A 20,820-nucleotide genomic window follows, 5' to 3' on the forward strand; every position below is an offset into this window, starting at 1 on the left:
CATCAACATGATTTAATTGATTACCAACTTTTTTTTTTTTTTTTTAAATAAAAGTTTCCATTGAAATAACATTAATGTAACTTCCCTAACAATTTTAGTGAGTACTTAGCATGTGTAACCTCACCTACAAAGTCGGTACAAATGACATTTTCAAAATATGATATTTCTTTGATACGAGATCAAAACTTCGAATCCCCCTATCAAACTAAAAGCTATATACATATTAATGGAGGCCTCAAACCCAATGGAATTGCTAATCCCCTATTTATTTATATTCATGAGTTCATACTTTCAGTTTCAATCCAATCAGGTCAAACAAATTGGGGAAAGAGAGACCTGAGTCCTATTTCCAAATTCAAAGACTTATCTTATTGTCAGATGTTTGTTGAACAAGAGTAACATAAACTCTAAGTCTTAACTCCACCTGTAATACCTTCCTACACACCTACACTTCACTTATCTATAAAACAAGATTACTGAAACATGACCACACGTACACATCGTTCTCCACTCACAAAAATATTATTCAACGTTTTTTGCAGCAGCAGGGGTTTCCTCGGCGGCTCTATCAGCATGAGATTCCGAGGGACTGTCTTCAGCAGGCTTGCTGCTGCTGCTAACTTCTGCTGTGCTTGATTCTGCAGGCTCACCAGCAGCCGGCGTAGCATCACCATCAGCAACTGGCTTCTTGATTGTCCCAACTTTAACATATTTACTCATGAATTTGTATTCCCAGTCCTGTAAGGCTTCCAGTTCAAATGGCCCAAGACCAGAGATATCCCCTGTCAGATCTTTCTCTTCAAACGACATTTTTGCAAGAGCTCTGCTGGCATCCTTTCCAGCAAAAAGGGCATACGGCCCTCCAGGTCCATAGAACATCCTGCAACCAAAGAGGGTCAAAATTGAAGCAATATATGTAGGCGTATATTTTCTTCAATTTTAGTTTTCCTTTACGAGTACGCACACACAAGAGAACAAGACACGGGAAAGAAACAGGAGACATAAACAGATCTTCGTGTCTACAACTTTAGTGTAGTAAATAACACTATGAGTTTGTAAACTTGACTAAGTAGAATAAGTCATTAAACATAACAGATCTTCGTTTCTACAACCTTAGTGTAGTAAATACCACTATGCGCTTATATACTTGACTTAGTAGAATAAGTCACTAACTTATGGAGTAACTTTAAGAGAATTGTTAGTGGATTTAGTAGAATAAGTTACTAACTTATGGACCAATATAGGAGAATTGGTAGTAGTTACTTGTTACTACGATCATTGGAGGAACAATAACTAAACCTGAGGATACTCCAGAATCTTTTCAATTGCTCGTTCGAGAATTAGGATCTTTGACTTTGGAACTGAATGATTTCCTTGAATAATTTCCTTGTATCTGAGAAGAACTTCCAAATTAATAGGAAGGAAGCTTAATCAAAATGAATCCGCCAAATTGTGGACCAAGTTTTATGATTTATCTAGGAAGATTGTTAGTGCGAAGAGAAAGTTTAGGAAGCAAATCAGTGCTTTCTCCACTGTAAGTACACTATAAGTACTCCCGAGATGTATGTTTTTTTCATAACAACAAAGAAAATTGAAAAGTTAAGTGCTTAAGGTTCCTTGTACCAAAAGCTCTCTCCTCTTTTTGCTCCCTTTCTTTGTTTTGAGATATTTAGATCGTGGGCCATTTCTAACAAACACATCATGCAAAGAACGGTTCAAAAGTATACCCTAACCACGAAACAAAGGACCTGTTCTTATAAAGTCTTTGGAAAAGCAATTTTCTAATTGTTAGCGCATAATGAGAACTACTTTCTACATTGTTTTCTCTTATACTTATTCTCTTTCAAATCATAAGTTTGTAAAAAGTGATTTGAAATCATTAGCTCGTTTAAAAGTGATTTTACATTTAACAGAACCTTCTTCAGCCCCAAGTTTTCACAATAACTCGTGGAACATCAAACTCTGGCATTTGTGAACTCCACATGCTATAAGAATTCTATATGCTGGAAATACCATGGCCGTAACTTGAAAGCAAAAAACGACAGTCCCAATTACATATTTTCAAAACCAGATATGTAGCAAATTACAGCTATAAGAAGGAACAATAAACATCAAAATTAAAAGTCAGATGCACAAAAACAAGAAGATTAATTTCTGGTCCAATCTATTTTGAGAGGTTTCCTGGTCCAACACGAAAAAGATTCGAAGTTTGAATTGAAGTCCAGAACTCAAAAAATCAATAAGTTCTTCTTTGGTTGTCCTAGCAAATATTATGACAAACATAGAACACCATAAAAGATAGGGGATGTATAGTGGACAATGAATGATTCTTGACAAAAGAAACAGGAAGAGAGGACGAATTAGAAATAGCCAAAAAAAAAAAAAAAAAAAACAANTACAGTAGGATCATATCAAGTTTCATTTTGCGGGAATCAGTAAGCTCTTTGAACGAAAAGGAGAGCTGTAGAAGGCAAAACGAAGCACGAAATCAATTACTTCAAAAAACTGAAATAAAATATAAAAAGCTTTTGTAAACCTAAAACCGGCTAACATTCCACCTACCATCACAAAATTGAACAAAGACGTTGACACAAGAACTAATTGAAACTGAACCAAAACACATCACGATCATCCAATCACTAAATAGCTAAAACAGAGGGGAAATTTTTCAATAAAAGAAAATTCTCAACCGACCTGCTCTGAGAAACATCGTAGATCTGGCCCTTGATAGCCATGAGCAGAGGCTTCTCAGGATCGGAGCCATCGTATTGCTTCAACTCATCCTCAGAAACCTCACCGACTTGGACAGGCGGAGGGAGAGGCTGGAGCTGCTCCCCTAAGTCCCTAGTATGCGTTCCGTAGTCGGAGGGACCGAAGAAACTGGAAATGAGATAGTAAAAGGCCAATCCAAGAGCCAAGACTGTGAAGAAGGTCGACGGAGAGAGGCCTGTGTAGGCCACGATCGCCTCCTTCAACGTCTCCCAGACTTGCAGAGCCATGGCAGAGGGGGAGAGAGAGAGAGAGAGAGAAACCGAGGAGAATGAGAGAGGAAAAGGGCAGCAGCTTTTTGTTACCAACCTAAAGGTTTTTAATCAAGGGTCACCGTTGTTCGTGGACAACATTTAACATCTGCGCCGCACATTTGGGTCATCGTCCTACTTGAAACCAAAAAAATATTTTTAGAAATTATGTTCATGCCCCGGAACTTTGGATAATTTGTTCATTTAGTCCTTACATTTAAAAGTTTTACCCTTTCATCCTTAAAGTCTATAATAATTTCTTTTCCCCCCTCGATCAACTTAATTATATACTATTTCGCATAAAAAAAAAATATTGATTTTTCCTAAAATTTTGTTAAGTTAGCTAGACAATGACTTAGGGTAGGACAATTTCAGTACCATAGACCTGTGAGCTACAGTCAGTAGGTCTAGACTCTAATACTCCTAGACTAGGAAAGACTCGAGGAGTCAAAACAAAGTCTCCTGGAGTCGAACAACCACGTTAAACCACCCTAGGAACTCAGTAGACCTCCTCAATAGCTAGAGATGACTAAGGTGATGATTAGAATGCGTTCTATGCTCTAGGGGATTGATAGTAATATCTCCCTAATAAACATGCATGAGTGAACCAAGTAAAGATTAGGATGCTATAGCTAGGACGGTTTACACATTGATCTAGATCAATATGTTTCCAGTAAAACCGTGCATTTAAGAATCGTGAGCGGCGATCTAAGGTCTAGATCTAAGTCTACCTAAAGATTGGATTAGCCTCGATGAACTAACTTCGAGTGTCTTAAAAAATACTAGATGAGATTTAAACCGCCAAGACACCCCTAATAACCTAGTAGAACTCCACGACATCCTAGGATGACTAAGGTAGCTCATCAGACAGATAGTAATATGTCGTTGTCACTAGAGTCTCCACCTCCCATCTCCTCTCTAGTACATCCTTAGTGCTACCAATGCCCTACCAAATGGTAGTAATACAGATACTATCGAGCCAATCCTAGGCCATATAGTGTAGCACGTTCAAGGTGACCAAATACTCTATCTTGTGCAATAAAACTTGTCTTAAGAGAGGGCGTAGAACTACGTAGATAAACATAATAGCTAGCGAGTACACGAAAGTTATATACGTGAAGTATTTGTATAAAGTTAATGCATAAAACATAAAGAAAATTCATTTTCTATTTATATGGAGCAGTTGTTTGCATGGAACCACATTTTCTATTTATAGTATTACCTCTTTCTAGAATAGGCGTGAAACACGTGACCCACGTGTAACATGCCAACAATAATCATTTTTTTATTCAACCCTTTATATCGACCGCTCACTATACATATATATACATATATATATATATATATATATATATGATATATATATCCACAAATTTCATTTTTTTTTTAAATATAATTTAGACTTTTCGTGCTAATCCTCCGTTGAATAATGATTTTGTTATTATTATTTTTTTTAAAAAAAACTGTCTTCTAGTTTTTTAAGTATGATTTTGAGTTTTTTCCTTTATTAAATAAAAAATAAAAAAAACTTCGACCAAAAAAAATATATAAAAATTACTTCGACTTCGAGAAATATTTTGTAGGTGATCTAATCAATTTGAATAGAGTTCACAATCTAACTCATCAAAACTCTCCATTTTCAGATTGTGTTAAGTTNTATTAATGAATAATATTATAATTTTTCCAATATAATTTATGCGGAAATACTTCATTCGAAACTTTATCATAAAAACATAACATTGATCTTACATGTTTTCTAAAAGATCTTAAAATAATATAATAAAAATGGAAAATGACAAAGCAAAAATGTCTTATACTAACGTACACGCTACTAAATGGAAATGCAAACTAACCTATACAAACCTATAGTCTACTAAATTTAAATTGCAAACTATCTTATGCATGTGTCACGGTCTCTTGGTGACGTCATCGTCAACCGTATAGGGTAATGACCTTTACCTGAAAAAAATAAGAATAGCACAAGGCATGAGTTATTTCTTTGAGAAATAATCAGCAAGTGACTATGCTATTGGAGTTAGATGCAAGCACATACAATCATGAGTGGGACCCTATTAGGGTTAAATTGAAGCACATACCATTGTGAGTGGGACCTATCATATTAGTCTATTTTCCTACAACAGATATCATAAACGGGTAATTGGATGTGTATTTACTATTCTACGCACGTGCGAGTATGGACCCACCAGTTGGTTTGTACACCTCCTGAGCCCCTTTCATGTCTGGTAAGCATTCTCTGTTAGTTGTTGATGCTGGACACTCATTAGAAATATCGACCATCGTAGTAGCATTATGGTAAACATAATGATTGTTTCCTTGCTTCGTAATATACGTGTTCGTACCATCGTAAAAGGAATAGGGGTATCCCCCGATGCATGAACACACAATGATGTATGAGGTCCCAACATTTTTCCATTTATTATCATGTATAACAACCCCTCTAACGTTTTTCTTTATATCATATCATTTTATCATATATTTCATGCGTATATCGGGGTTGTATCTCATGTCAATTCGTCATTTGCATGTCAATCGTATTATATATCATTCATGTCAAACATAAGTCATCTCATAACTCATCATATCTTCTAACTTACCTAACATATTATGCACATATCATACTATATCATATATCATAGCGTTCACATATCATTTCTCGAGTATATCATCAAGCACGTCATATCTTAACATATCATAAGATAAATATATCAATTCGTCACATATAGCATAATGTTCACATATCATATCGTACACATATCATTACATAATCGTTCAAACATACGAGTATATGACACGTGTGAAGCCACGTGCACGTGTCATCATACAACGTACAGTTATAACCAAACTGATAGTAAGACCACTTACTTGGTTGGTCTTAGTCGGCGTTTCCATGAATTCGAGTACGTTCGCTTTCCCTTCCTCGAACATGCTCCAAGTATCGCCGGTTGTCATTTCCTATTAGAGTGTCCATCCCATTTCGTTAGTAACTCAAATTTGATAACTCAATTTAACTTAAATCGAGAAATTGAATGTTATACTAGTCTTAATTACCTTAATCAAAGTCAATTTCAACTTCGGGATGGTTGAATCGGTGGAAAATTGGCAATTCCTCCTTTACCGAGCTGAGTGATGCCTGAGATAGGATGCCTGAGACGGAAAAGAGGTGCGCTTCTGCTTGCCGATGAGACACCCATCGTACAACCTGTTCATGCCTATGATTGCTGGCAAACCGTACACCATCTCCTCCTTGTGTAGTTTCTGTAAAGCAGGAAAGCTCCAAGTTGCTTTTTCGGTCCTGGCCGAGAGGCTGACAGGCTGTTTTATCTTCAATTTCAGGATGTAGAGGCGGTTCGTCGTGCGCCGAACTTGCATGAGGAGCTGTCGTCGATTGTTGCAGATCTTGAGCAGCCCCCGCTTGATGTAGATGTAGCAGCCGGCCTCATTGAGTTGACCCAGGCTCACAAGGTTAGCCTTGAACCTCGGGATAAAGTAAACGTCATTCAGCTTGCGGTGCTCGCCACCCTTACCGATGAACAAAATGGTATCTCGCCCTTCGATCTTGACGATGGAGCCGTCGCCAAACTTCACCGTCCCGTGAATCTCTGAGTCGAGCTCGGAGAACGCAGACCTTGCCCCGATCATATGATTTGTTGTCCCCGTGTCGCGGACCCATCACCGGTGCTCGTGCTGCTCGCCTCTTTCGCTGATCTAAGCGAACACTCGCTCCTCCTTCAGCTGAATCAACTTCGCTGAAGCTCTTCCTCAGGATATATCGAACCCTCATCGACGACGCTCACCGGAGCAGCGTCGCCATCGATTGCTTCTGTGGATTTGGAATTGGAATTTGGGAAGACAGATAACAACGGTGTAGTCACCATGAAAAGTGTTGGTTCTTCCTCCTCGGATTGGGCCACATGTGCCTTCTCCTTATTCCTGGGCTTGCTCTAGCAATCCTTGCCCACGTAGCCTTTCTTCCTGCAATTCGAGCACTAGATTGGCACTAGATTGGCCTGCCATCAGCCGACTCCTTCTGCTCTCTTTCTTTCCCACGCGCACCCCTGCGATGTTTACACTGCTTCTTCCCGCCTTTTCTGCCGGAGAACCCGCCGTTCTGGCTGGAGTTTTCGCGAAGCTTCAGGCGTGCAAGCCACTCCTCCTCAATAAGGAGAAGACGATCCTACTTATCGACAACTCTAGCGGCATTCTTCTTCTTCTGCTCGATGTTGCGCAATCTTTCGGTCACCTCTTCCACAGTTAGGTCGTCCATGTCAACAATGTCTCGATCGAAATTGCGACTTGCTCAAGGTGATTTGGGACGACCTGCAGTATCTTCTTCACAATCTCCGTCTAGCTGATGCTCCCACCAAGAGTGGTGATGCTGTTGGCGAGCCCCATGATCCGCATGGAATAATCATTGACGGATTCGCCGTCCTTGAAGCGGATCTCCGAGAACTCCTTCCGCAGCTGTTCGACGTTGGACTCCCGTACTCGCCGCACACTAACCCTATGGGATTCGATCCCCTCCAAGGCTGATTGCACGCTACGCTTGGTAAAGAGAGACGCCAGCATCTCTAGAGGCACAACCTGCAATATGGCGGTGAACGCCAATTGATCCTCTCGGTACTCAATTGCTTCTCCTTCCTCCAGCTCGACAGCATGCCACAGCCCTTGCGCCTGCACATTGATGCTCATCAACAAAGCCCACTTGTTAGTAGTTGGACCTTGTCAATATTGCGTACTATACAGAGGCGGTTGTCTCATTGATCACCTGCTCGACGACGACTCGACGTTCGTCTTAGCGGCGTTGGCCTCTTGGTAGCAGTGATGGAGACGCCAGCACTCGGCTGCGGCGTGGAGGAGTGCGTGAACCTATTCGAGATGAACCCCACGACGTGTACATCTTCGTGTTTTGGTGCATCTTCTTCTACCTTGAAACAAAGCTCTAATACCACTTATTGTCTCTTAGTCGGAGCCTCTGCGATCGGTGAGAATGAGAACGACAAACAGAAGATCGATGAATGGAGTCTGAGTTTTTCCTTTTGTTTGTGCCGCTTAAAACCGTGCAGTTTTTCTCATTTTTATAGCAGTAAATAAAGACACAACAACACTTTAAGAATGACCGAAGTGACCAACTGAAATCACGCCCCTCCGAAGTGACTAGCTGAAATCACGCCACTCCATTGGATGTGACTGAGCTCTACGCCGGTTTATCTAACAGTCGACAGTCATGGCAACAATCGACGATTTATCTAAAAGACCACAGGTTTATCTAACAGCATCCACCGAAATTCTCGTGTTTTCCAGCAACTGTGCTATTTTTTCGTTATCAATAAGAACACTTTTAAAACTTCGGCTAAATTTAACGTAAAGCATTTTGAATTCTAAAAAGCTAAATGTCTCTTAATTAAGAAAATTCTCTTAGGCTTATAATCATATCCCTATGTCTAAGATATCATGACTTTTAATTTGAGTTCTTTGTCATTCATACTTGTAAGTTCTCAACGGTAAGCTAAGGTCTCACTTCTATGTATCCATTTAATCTCCCACCCTCTCAATGTGGGTTTACTGAATTCTATATAGAAGTCCACTCCATTTCCAGATATAATATATAATCTGAGACATTTTTCTATCTAGATCAATTTAGGACACATGATCGGTACGAAATCGTGCAACATCCAACCAAAGCAGTAAAATCAAACGTGTGTCACCACCAATTGAGATGAGGCATTCCACCATTCTTTAAGAGGAATCTTGTCAATCAAGATGAAAATATTCCAATAATCGACGTGAGGATCGTGAGCTCAAAGTAGTCTTTTGGTAACTTAAGGCATAGATTAAGGCATGGATAGGCTAGGTTCTGTACATTAGGGTGTCATGTTGGGTTAATAGTTCTCGTTGTACTTCATCCTGAAAAGAGCCTAATTGGCTAGGTCTAGTCTTAGCATAAGTTCTATGTTCACGAGTTAAACTTAAAGAAATTCAACTTGACTACTAAGTGCAATAAAACAATAAAACAATAAGACGTTTAAATACATAATTTTCTCAATATGAAACAAAGTATCATTCACATGCTTAAACATGCAAACAACGTAATCATATCATTTTAACGCTATGAGCTAGTAAAGGAATCTTATGATCAATAAATTATAAACCAATGCCAGTAATATAAAATTAATTAATTGAACTCTTTAATTAATCAAATTTCATTCCTTAACAATAGTCGAGCCACCGAGTCGCCTAAGTCGAGCCATTTGAGCTATCAATCTGAGTCAATTGTGTCGTCAAGCCGAGCTTATTGCGTTGCCAAGTTGAGCCGACGCAGGAATGAGGCAGTGCATTATTCGAGTTAAGCGCAGGTTGTATGTGTCCGGTCGAGGCACACTAGGCTGGTACGTTGCAGGCTGGACTGTATTGGGTCATGCACTTCTAGGTCGTGGGCGTTGTAGCAGTGTGGTTCACCCGTAATAGAGGCTCAAGAGCGATACAATCTAAAATCCGACAGTTCGTCTCCTTTACCCGACTAGTGCCGATGATGAACCTTCAATATCCCTTCGCCTTCAACGAATTTTGCTTTGATTTGATTACACGCTCACGGTGACGACGGAAGTCTGTTACGTATACTACAATGTTGAGTTTCGGCTCCAAGGTTTCTTTCTTTGTTTACTCTCTGACTTTCTGTTTCTCTATTTCTTTTTCTTTCTCTGCGTGTAGTTGGGGCTTGAGAAGGCAAATGTGGACTTGGATGTGTGAATGAGGGGCGTGAGATCAGGATTTTAAAGGGAAGTTGAGGTTGGTTATTGGTGCAAATCTCGCAATTTTCGGTGAGGTTTGAAAATTTCGTTCTTTTTTTTAAAAAAAAAAAAAAAAAAAAAAACGAGTTCATTTGCCAAGGGTTTGGAGTTCTGATATGGGCAGATAGATACCGAAGACACACCATGTCATGTGTCTTCCAAATAACCATTCATATTAGAGGAATAGTATCAATGGTTGCAAGCAGAGAAGCCAAGGGTCAGACAAGACAAGTATCAGCTAAGTGCCAAGTTGAGCACAACGCATATCCTATCTACAGAGAGGTAACCAAGTGGGAGTGAGAGAAGGCCCGAGAGAATGGGTTACTCACCTCGTGAATGTGCTCTAAAGTGCGAGCACACGTGTATTCCTTGAACCACCACCTCATTCCTAAGGTGGGTGGTTTCACAAGAGGATCAAGACCAGTATCAGAGAAGTGTCAAGGTAGCGATTACCACATGAAGGTGGCCAGTTGAAGAGTTGGTAGAAGTGTAGTGCCAACACGGGGCTATGTTACAAGCTTTCAAACATCGCAACTGCAGGGGTTGGTGCCATGATGAGTAACTACTATAGTTGACTTTCAAGCCTCACCCCAAGGGTTGCACCATGAGCGAGGTCAAAGTGGTCAAGTTTGGGGCATGCTCCCCCTAGCCTAGGCGAAGTTATGTTGAAGCTAGTTAGTTTGTCATGGGTTATCTAGTGAGTCTCGGGCCAAGTCCAAGGAAGGGCGAGGGAAGCCCCACAACTATGACACAATTGTTTTGTCGTGTTTATGTTGCGAATCACAGAGACCAAGAGAAGGTTCTTCAATAGAATAACTCTGAAGTAGTGCAAAGTTCCTGTATTCATTCTAAAACAAGCATTTTCAATAGATCCGTTAGCCGCCAGTCTGAAGAGAGCAAATGAGTTATATAATATTAGTAGGATAAGTCACCCAATACGTGTACCATTTATTGTTCTACCTTATTTTTTATTATCCTTGCAAAACAAAAACTGGCAGACCTTTACCCAAATATGGTACATAACCGAATCAAATCATTGTCGTCATCAAGAACCGATGGTCGAGTACTGCCTCGGCGAGTGGCCGTTGTCGAAAGTCTGGATTCAACATTGCCTAAAACAGTTTTTCATTTTGTTAGTTCGTTGAAGAATAAGAAAGGTTTAGAACCAAGCATTTAACTTAAGTTTAAAGATTGAAATAGAACATCTAGATGTAGAAAGACAAATAACCTGAAGTAACTTCCAACCAGCACGATCATCGAGATCGAGAAACTTGACCGCTTCAACAAACCGATCATCTGCTAAACAATATCTTCCAAGACAAAGCATTTATACATACAAATTAGTTCAAAGACGAGTTAAAAGACCTGGAGCAGAATTGTAAAAATATTTGGAAGTCTTACTCTCTCGTGGCTTCAAGATCAAGTCTGAATGTGCTCTCCAATAGCCTCTATAAGTTTCCAGAAAAACAAGAAGGATTAGTGCAGTCCCACGTTGGTTGGGGAGGAGAACAAACCACCATTTATAAAAGTGTGAAAACCTTCCCCTAGCAGACGTGTTTTAAAGCCTTGAGGGGGAAGCCCGAAAGGAAAAGCCCAAAGAGGACAATATCTGCTAGCGGTGGATCTGGGCCGTTACAAATGGTATCAGAGCCAGACGCCGGACGATGTGCCAGCCTTCTCGCTGTTCCTCGAAGGAGGGTAGACACGAGGCGGTGTGCCAGTAAGAACATTAGGCCCCAAAGGGGGTGGATTTGGAGGCGGTCCCACATCGATTGGAGGAAGGAAAGAGTGCTAGCGAGGACGCCGGGCCCCGAAGGGTGGATTGTGATGTCCCACATTAGTTGGGGAGGAGAACAAGCGGTGTGTCAATAAGGACGCTAGGCCCCAAAGGGGGGTGGATTTGGAAGCGGTCCCACATCGATTGGAGGAAGGAAAGAGTGTCAGCGAGGACGCTGGGCCCCGAAGGGGGGTGGATTGTGATGTCCCACATTGGTTGGGGAGGAGAACAAGCGGTGTGTCAATAAGGACACTAGGCCCCAAAGGGAGTGGATTTGGAAGCAGTCCCACATCGATTGGAGGAAGAAAAGAGTGCCAGAGAGGACGCTGGGCCCCAAAGGGGGTGGATTGTGATGTCCCACATTGGTTGGGGAGGAGAACAAACCACCATTTATAAGAGTATGGAAACCTTCCCCTAGCAGACGCATTTCAAAGCCTTGAGGGGAAGCCCGAAAGGAATATCACGGTGGATCTGGGCCATTACATTTTTTTTCCTCAAAGAGGAAAAGAATAATAATGGGAAATCAATAGATAATCTAACCAAGAAAGAACGATGACAGAGAAACCAAAACTAAAGATTACAAATAGAGCTTCACTTGTCAAAGGGCTTTTGTGTTTACGAGCCAAAGTTTCAACATAAGAAAGGCGAAGTATATACTGGATTCGATACAAAATCTTTTTGGATATACGCACAAATCGATCAATAATAGAAAATTTTGACGAATCGATTCAGATCGGCTTATTAATGGGATGTCCTAACACGTTACTTGATTCAAGCAGAGTAAGACAGAAGATCGAAGGAAACAATGAAAAAAAAAGTTTAGTAAAAAGAATTACTTGCAAGGAGAGGGTATCAACAACTCCAGCTTCACAAAACGGCACGAAAGCCAAATATGCAAAGAGGAGACCTGCTCCATATCTGCATAAGAAAGAAGGAAAAATGGTACACATGAGATAGAAGCTTTGAACACAATCTATGCAGTGAAGTGTGAATATCAATGTATATATGTGAATAATACATGTCATCTGCTATTCCAAACGCTCTTTTATCCATTGGAGTGTAGGCACCAGCAGCTGTTGCTCGTCTCCATAGCCCCTCGGCGAGCTGTCCGAGGCTGTCTTCTGGAAACGGATATCTGGAAATCAAATGATTACAGAATCTTTCAAGCTATATTGGATGTCAAAAATTTATAATTAACTACGGTGGTGAAAACAATGTAATTTATGATCCTTAAATGTTGAAAACGATGAACACTGTGTTGAGGATTGTTGGGAAGGAGTCCCACGTTTGCTAATTTAGGGAATGATCATGGGTTTATAAGTATGGAATACATCTCCATTGGTAACGAGGCCTTTTGGGAAGCCCAAAGCAAAGCCATGAGAGCTTATCCTCAAAGTGGACAATATCATACTATTGTGGAGAATCGTGATTCCTAACACACTGAAGTATCTTATATTAACGGGGTGACTGGAAGATACTTGGCTTCCATGGATTGCAAGCAATATTTTCATACTTTCAGCAAGAATTATATCCTGGTATGCAATTCGAATGAGTTTCTTCCATTAATTAGAAACAAGAAACAACCATGAAAGATAAATCCTTAGCCTTCTAACTTCCTGTGTCAAACTTCTTTTAGCCTAACTGCCGGAGGTTGTTGGATATGACCCACGATTGAAATAACCAACAAATAGATTAAGCAGAAAGAACAACTTGAGGGGAGAGATCCTTTGAACTGAAGAACCTTAAGCACTTATGCTTTTCCATTCTCTTTTTTTGTTGTGAATCGAGCATACATCTAATCAGTATTTATAGTGGAGAAAAAAAAGTTGATAATGCAGAAAAAAAACTCAATCATGAAGAGATCAGAATTACCTCACATCCACAGAAAAAGCGAGATCTCGAAGTCGTGGGACTAAGTAAGCAGCATCTTTCTCAACAATTGTACTGTGATCAAATGTAAACATATCTTTATCACATCAGATAGAGTGGAGAAAAATTAGAAATCTTTAAAAGCTAGCAAGTAATCTATGGTACTTCCAAGACCCATACTTGAGTACTACAGAAGATGGTCCAAGACTTTGGTGTAATCTGTTCCGGTCGTGCATATACACAAGACCTCTCATTATGCCCTGAAACATCCTGATCACAAAGTTCCTCCTACGCTTAATCAATAGTTCTTGTTCATAAGGATTCCATGACACTTGTTCTACTCTTTTGGACATCCTTTCACTCATAATTTTCCCATAGTCTGCAGCGCTATATTTGCCATCGTCACGGAACGCTAGCCACTAAGAAAGCAGAACAAGCACTTTTTCGTATCATAAGGCAAAAACATACCAAGTCCAGAAAACATTTAGATACTGAATATTGTGGATAACCTGCTCCCCAGTGTTCGTTTCAAACCCACCAACAAGTAGGGCAAGATTCGAGCAGATATCCGTGGAACTGCTCTGCAGAATGTTCATATGAACAATTTCCAGCATAGTTTAATCATCATCAGCAGTAATATGTAGAAAAAGATTATGGAAGAAACGGAAAGAATCTGTTACTTGGAGAAATACATGAGCATTTAGCTCATTTGCAGCCATCATATCAGCTTCAAGACCACCAGCCCGCTTTCCTGGATACACCTTCATGTTGAAAATAGTTAAGAATTACAGTATTCAAAACGGACATTTATCATTGGTAATGTAGGAATATTTTATAGTAATAAGCGTAGAAATGGTATCTCTAACATGTAGAAATGGTCTACTAGACGTATAAAAAAGATCGCAAATAGATATCACGGATAGCGCATCAATGGTCTAAAGAACATTGCCATAAAAATAGTTTATCAGCAAAGGACATAAGAAATGGTCTTTAAAGTCGTATAGTGTTTATTTTGCACAAATCTTTTCATGAAGAACTAATTATGTTAATGGGTATTATATCTATATTTATATACGTATACACACATATATATTACAAAGACCAAATAATAGTAAATCTCAAATAATGATATTGTCTCATTAGTGTATTAACTTTTCCTTCCATTGTATCATATACAACCTACGAACAAATAGAGTGACATCATTTGGACAAAACTTTGCAATTATCAAAATCTGTCTTTTTCATTTTGTTTCCAATCACTCTCTCTTTCTATTGAATTTAATTATTTCAATTGTTAAATGAGTTTGATTGGAATACCAAAATAATTTAAATTATCAGTATATTTCATATGGACAATGATGAGAAGTTCATGATGGGATCATTTGCATACAAACTTTACTATTATGGCTTGCATTACTCCAGTCGACGTTCTCGCTTCTGCTTCGTCCATCACTGCTAGTGCAGTGCTTCCCTCTAAGGTGGAATGCTCTCCTACTGATGCGTTTTTATATCCCACGGCTTCGGCAAATCGCTTAGCCCTGTTTATCTTCAGTGCAAGAGCGCTGATCAATGAGCTATTACGCACTCTTTCAAGGGAGACTACTTCTAGGCAAACCTCTTGGTTGGCTATGCACCCCTACCTCCTTTGTCACTGAGTGGTCATTTAGGGGCTTTAGCTGGTGATCCAAGTTGTTCCCTCTCGACGATAATGCTTATCCCCTATCATCTCACTAGTCGACCTTGACCCCTGTCATTTTGAGATCATATCTAGTATTTAGAGTTTGCCTCAATTTGGTACCCAATCTCGCGGTCGGCACCGAAGGAGTGCTTTACCCCTAGATGTCCAGTCAACTATTACGCCTCAATGCATTTTGGGGAGAACCAACTAGCTCTGGATTTGAGTGGCATTTCACCCCTAACTACAACTCATCGGCTAATTCTTCAACATCAGCCGGTTCGAACCTCCACTTAGCTTCACCCAAGCTTCAACATCAGTCGGTTCAGACCTCCACTTAGCTTAAACCAAGTTTCATCTTGGTCATGGATAGATCACCTAGTTTGGGTCCATAAGCATTGACAGTGGCCCCATAAAGACTCGTTTTCGCTATGGCTCTTATAGTTCCCTTAACCAAGCCACTGCCTATGAGTCGCCGGCTCTTTCTTCAATAGGCACACGGTCAAAGTCCTGTTCTCCTCTCACTACTTAGAAGGTTACAATTTCATGTTCTATTTCACTCCTCAAGGGGGGTTCTTTTCACCCTTCCGTCACAGTACTACTTCACTATCGGTCACCCAGGAGTATTTAGCCTTACAAGGTGGTCCTTATTGATTCACATGGGATTCCACGTACCCCCCCCCCCCCCCNCGTAAACTAATGATGCTTTCAGCTACTGGACTCTCACAATCTAGGGTGCAGCACTCCAAATCTCGGGCATGAGCAATTGTTGTAACGGAAGCGAAAGCAAGATCGATCGCACTCACACAGCCACAAACAACAATTAAACAAAGAGACACAAAGATTTACGTGGTTATGAGAAAAGAAATCCCCTACATCCATGGGTAGCAACCAATCTCAATAATCAAAGTGTTTACAAAGTGTATATCTCACACTACAAAGTCTCTCAACAAAGTTCCTCCCAAATGTCACTCAACAAATACAAAAAATTACACTCAAACTCTATATCTCTCAACCATCCTAAACAACTCTTTATATAAGCATAGAAAAATAACTCTTTAGGTAGGCATAGAAGCATTAATGTCATACATGAATAAAAATGGAAGATGAACCAAAAAAATTATGAACCAAATAAATAATAGTTATGAACCAAATAATGTCAATGCATGCATAGGAGATGCATGAACCTATTCTTCATGACAACTTACAACAATCTCCACCAAACTCTATATCTCTCAACCATCCTAAACAACTCTTTATATAGGCAGAGAAAAACAACTCTATATAGGCATAGAAGCATTAATGTCATATATGAATAAAAATGAAAGATGAACCAAAAGAATTATGAACCAAATAAATGATAGTTATGAACCAAATAATGTCAATGCATGCATAGGAGATGCATGAACCTATTCTTCATAACAACTTACAACACTCTCCACCTTGTCAGAAGATAACCGGTTTGGTTGCCACCAGGTCAACATGCTACTTCTTTCGTCCAAAACATTGATCAGATCCAAGCAATGCCAAAATCGGTTATCTTCTTGGGAATCTTCTAACAAAGTGGAGATTGTTGTAAGTTGTCAGGAATAGTGTTTTTTTAATTTCATTCTAATTATTCTTTTGGTGGAGTAACTTGTTACAAATGGCAAAGTCATTTGGTACTAAATCACGGCGTGGATCGAGAATTTTGAGCTATAATCTTGAAGTAGAAAAATTTGATGGAACCAATAATTTTGGTGTTTGGCCCGGCGAAATTAGGGATTTGTTGGCCATGCAAGACCTTGGTGTTTCTCTTGAAGTGATGCTTGAAGACATGATAGACGCAGAATAGAGGAAAGTAAATCAACAACCTTGTGGAATTATTTGGTCCTACCTTGGCAAGGATCAGAAAAATCCATTTATGAAGGTGATCATGGCGAAAGAATATGGGATAAGCTTGAGACCTTATACATGCAGAAGAGAGGAAAATAATCTCCATGTGAGAAGAAACTCTTTTGTTTTGACTACAGAAAGGTAGCTCAATGGTTGAGCAGTTGGATGATTTTAACAAAATTATCACTGATTTGCTCAATCTTGATGTTATAATTGATGATGAAGACAAGACGTTGATGCTATTGAATTCTTTGCTAGAGTCCTATAAGTTTTTATAATTACCTTAATGCAAGGAGTCTATGATATTAATTTTGAAGATGAACCAAAAAGAGTTATGAACCAAATAAATGAGAGTTATGTACTAAATAAATGTCAATACATGCATAGGAGATGCATGAACCTATCCTTCATGACAACTTAAGACAATCTTAACCAAGTTAGAAGATCCCCAAGCAGATAAACGGTTTGTCTGTCACTAAGTCAACATGCTACTTCTTCTGTCCAACATTGATTAGATCTAAGCAATGCCAAAATCTTTCACGAGCAATCACCGCTGTGAACATATCCACAGGATTATTAGTAGTTCCCATTTTCAATAAACGATTGTCCCTTTCATTAACAATCTCTTGAACAAAATAAAATCGGACATCAATATGCTTGGTACGAGCATGATCAACTTGGATTTTCGACAAACAAATAGCACTCTGGCTATCACAAAACACAACACATCTACGTATGTTTTAGAAATACTCAAGTCATTAACCAAACCATGCATCCAAATAGCTCCTATAACCGTCACTGTAGCTTTTAGAGAAGCTATTTGGACGCATGGTTTAGTTAATGACTTGGATATTTCTCAAAAACACGTATAGATGTGTTATGTCTTGTGATAGCCAAAGTGCTATTTGTTTGTCGAAGAACCAAGTCCATCAAGCTCGTACCAAGCATATTGATGTTTGATTTCATTTCGTTCGAGAAATTGTTAATGAAGAGGACACTCATTTATTGAAAATTAGAATTGCTGATAATTCTGCAGATATGTTCACAAAGGTGATTGCTCGTGAAAAGTTTTGGTATTGCTTGGATCTGATCAATGTTGGAGGGAAGAAGTAGCATGTTAACTTGATGGCAGCCAAACCGGTTATCTGTTTGGAGATCTTTTGACAAGGTGAACATTGTTGAAAGTTGTCATGAATGATAGGTTCATGCATCTCTCATGCATCACATTTATTTGGTTCATCTCTTATCTATTTGATTCATAAACCTCTTAGTTCATCCTTAAAATCAATATGAATCTAGCAAAAAATTCAATAGCAGCAACGTCTTGTCTTCGTCATCAATTATAACGTTGCTTCGTCATCAATTATAACATCGAGATTGAAAAAATCAGTGATAATTTTCTAAAAGTCATCCAAATGCTCAATCATTGAAGTACCTTTCTTGTAGTCGAAACGGAAGAATTTCTTCTTCAAAACGAAAGAAGCCTAGAGCTTGGCTGAACGGGGTAGAGAAAGCCAGACTCAATTCATCCCAATGGTGTAGTTCATTAGAAAGTCAATTTGCAACTATACCCCATTAGTTACCAATCGAAATCGAGGCACCTCTTATTAATCTCCTTGAGAGGTTCAGGATTAAAGTTAGGGTGATATAGATTTTAGGAAAGGTATTAAACCAATATTTCAAACCATAATGAAGACAGATACCCATAATAAACCAGAAGAATCAAAGCAACGAAGGTGCACAAGAGTATCACCTTAAAAATAAGAGAAGTTCCTTTACGAGAACCCTGAGAAACTCTTCCTTCATAAAGCCTGCAAAAGAACTGCCATAGATAGTATCAGTAATGGAGATGGATTAAGAAAATTTGTATTCAATCCCTAGAACACAGATACGCATCAAAAGAGCACCTGATCTTTACACTTCCTTCTCCAACATCTTGAACTCTCAATTGCCCTAAATCTCCAGAAGAATATTCAACGCCTTCCCCTAATTGAAACCCTGAGTAGCTGTCGGGGTTGGGAAATATCACGTAATGTGAAATTCAAATAAATTCCAAACTTAACCACCAAATTTAAATGCAACATATTGAATTGAAAAGAGGGGAGGATCGAGAAGCTCTGATAACATGTTAAGAATGAGAAATATAAGTGGGATCGAAAGTCCAAGAAATATAGGTGGGATCAAAAGTCCAAGAAATATAGGTGGGATCGAAAGTCCGAGAAACAGAAGTGAGATTGAAATTCCCACCTATATTTCTTGGACTTTCGATCCCACTTACACTTCTCATTCTTAACATGTTATCAGTGCTTCTCATTTTTAACATGTTATCAGTGCTTCTCATTTTTAACATGGTACCAGAGCTTCTCATTCTTAACATGGTATCAGAGCTTCTCATTCTTAACATGGTATCAGAGCTTCTCATTCTTAACATGGTATCAGAGCTTCTCATTCTTAACATGTTATCATTGCTTCTCATTCTTAACATGGTATCAGAGCTTCTCATTCTTAACATGGTATCAGAGCTTCTCATTCTTAACATGGTATCAGAGCTTCTCATTCTTAACATGGTATCAAAGCATCATTCTTAATTCTTAACATGTTATCAGAGCTTTTCATTCTTAACATGGTATCAAAACATCATTCTTAACAAACATTTTCTCATCCATAGGGCTCAACAACCATGAAAAACTCAAACTCAAAATCCTTTCTCCATACACATCGAAGAAGAGGAACTAAGATTAACAGCAAGGAAAGAAAATTAAGCATTTGTTTACAACAATAGTGAATTTAGTCGCTAAAATTTCATTCATAGCCACAAACGGCAGCACGGAGGTCACAAAACACAATGAAAGTTCCTAATCGAAAAAACAGGAGTGACATAGATTGGAAAAGAAAGATACCTGGTGACATTCATGAAGCCATAGCTTCCAATGAGGCGTCCGACCTCGAAGGAGTCTGAGTTAGTGATGAGACTCGCGCTCACTGTTAAGGATCGTCTTGCGGGATTTGGAGAACGGAAGGGTGAGATCAAATTAGCATCGGTTGGGGATTTGAAGAAGGGAAGTTTGGTGGAGGAAGAGAGGAAGTAATGGAATTGTTTGAGGAGCATTTCTTCGGGGTTCTTCTTGCTCGCCTACCGTCGACGAAGATGGCGCAAACCATAACCGCCCAACTGGATAAGGCATTTTTATATAATTTCTTTTCCCCTCGTTCTTCCGTTTAGGTTACCATGTGGTAATAACTAATAAGTTGGTTTAGTTTAATAAGCAAGTCGAGTGGGATATTAAGACATTTTTTTTTATATATATATTTAATAAAAGTAAAAATTTATTTTATAAAATATTTATTTATTTATTTATTTTCAAATATTTAATTAAGATTTACTATATATTAAAATTTTAATTTTCAAATAATTTTTAAAAGAAATTAGATTCATTAGAGAATAGTTAAATAAAAAAATTAAATAAATATACGATATATAATTATATTGTAAATAAAAATGTACTTTTTAAAATTAATAATAAATTTGAATTGTCCTACTCTAACCCAATCTAATTTTAGGAGAATTATAATTTACTATATATATCATATCTGATTTTTTTTATTTAAGACAAATATGTAGATATTTACTTTCTATTATAACATTATAACTTACCAATTTGTTGTTATTTCACTTATTATAAATTTATTTTTTAACATTATTTTTAAATATTTAAACAAAAAAAAAATAAGTTAGAAGACGAAATAAAAGAAAACTATTAAAAAAAGTAACTAGCATTTAAATTTTAAAATTGA

At 38.7% G+C, this 20,820-nt stretch overlaps 2 protein-coding genes across 2 annotated transcripts; both read right to left on the reverse strand.

Annotated features, from left to right (window-relative positions):
* Positions 1 to 247: 247 nt before the first annotated feature.
* LOC111811528 (membrane steroid-binding protein 2-like) lies at positions 248 to 3,054 on the reverse strand. Its single transcript, XM_023698420.1, has 2 exons — positions 2,695 to 3,054; positions 248 to 880 (listed from the first exon to the last, which is right to left on the reverse strand). Exons 1-2 carry the CDS (start codon positions 2,997 to 2,999, stop codon positions 523 to 525), a joined length of 663 nt encoding a protein of 220 aa, XP_023554188.1. The 5' UTR covers positions 3,000 to 3,054; the 3' UTR covers positions 248 to 522.
* Positions 3,055 to 10,653: 7,599 nt separating this feature from the next.
* LOC111811518 lies at positions 10,654 to 20,240 on the reverse strand. The gene is made up of 12 exons (XM_023698410.1): positions 19,926 to 20,240; positions 18,933 to 19,031; positions 18,779 to 18,836; positions 14,156 to 14,236; positions 13,985 to 14,056; positions 13,656 to 13,894; positions 13,479 to 13,550; positions 12,625 to 12,741; positions 12,443 to 12,524; positions 11,231 to 11,277; positions 11,058 to 11,139; positions 10,654 to 10,941 (listed from the first exon to the last, which is right to left on the reverse strand). Exons 1-12 carry the CDS (start codon positions 20,132 to 20,134, stop codon positions 10,858 to 10,860), a joined length of 1,242 nt encoding a protein of 413 aa, XP_023554178.1. The 5' UTR covers positions 20,135 to 20,240; the 3' UTR covers positions 10,654 to 10,857.
* Positions 20,241 to 20,820: the final 580 nt, after the last annotated feature.

The sequence above is a fragment of the Cucurbita pepo genome, chromosome LG15 (assembly GCF_002806865.2).
Source record: "Cucurbita pepo subsp. pepo cultivar mu-cu-16 chromosome LG15, ASM280686v2, whole genome shotgun sequence".
NCBI lineage: Eukaryota > Viridiplantae > Streptophyta > Magnoliopsida > Cucurbitales > Cucurbitaceae > Cucurbita > Cucurbita pepo.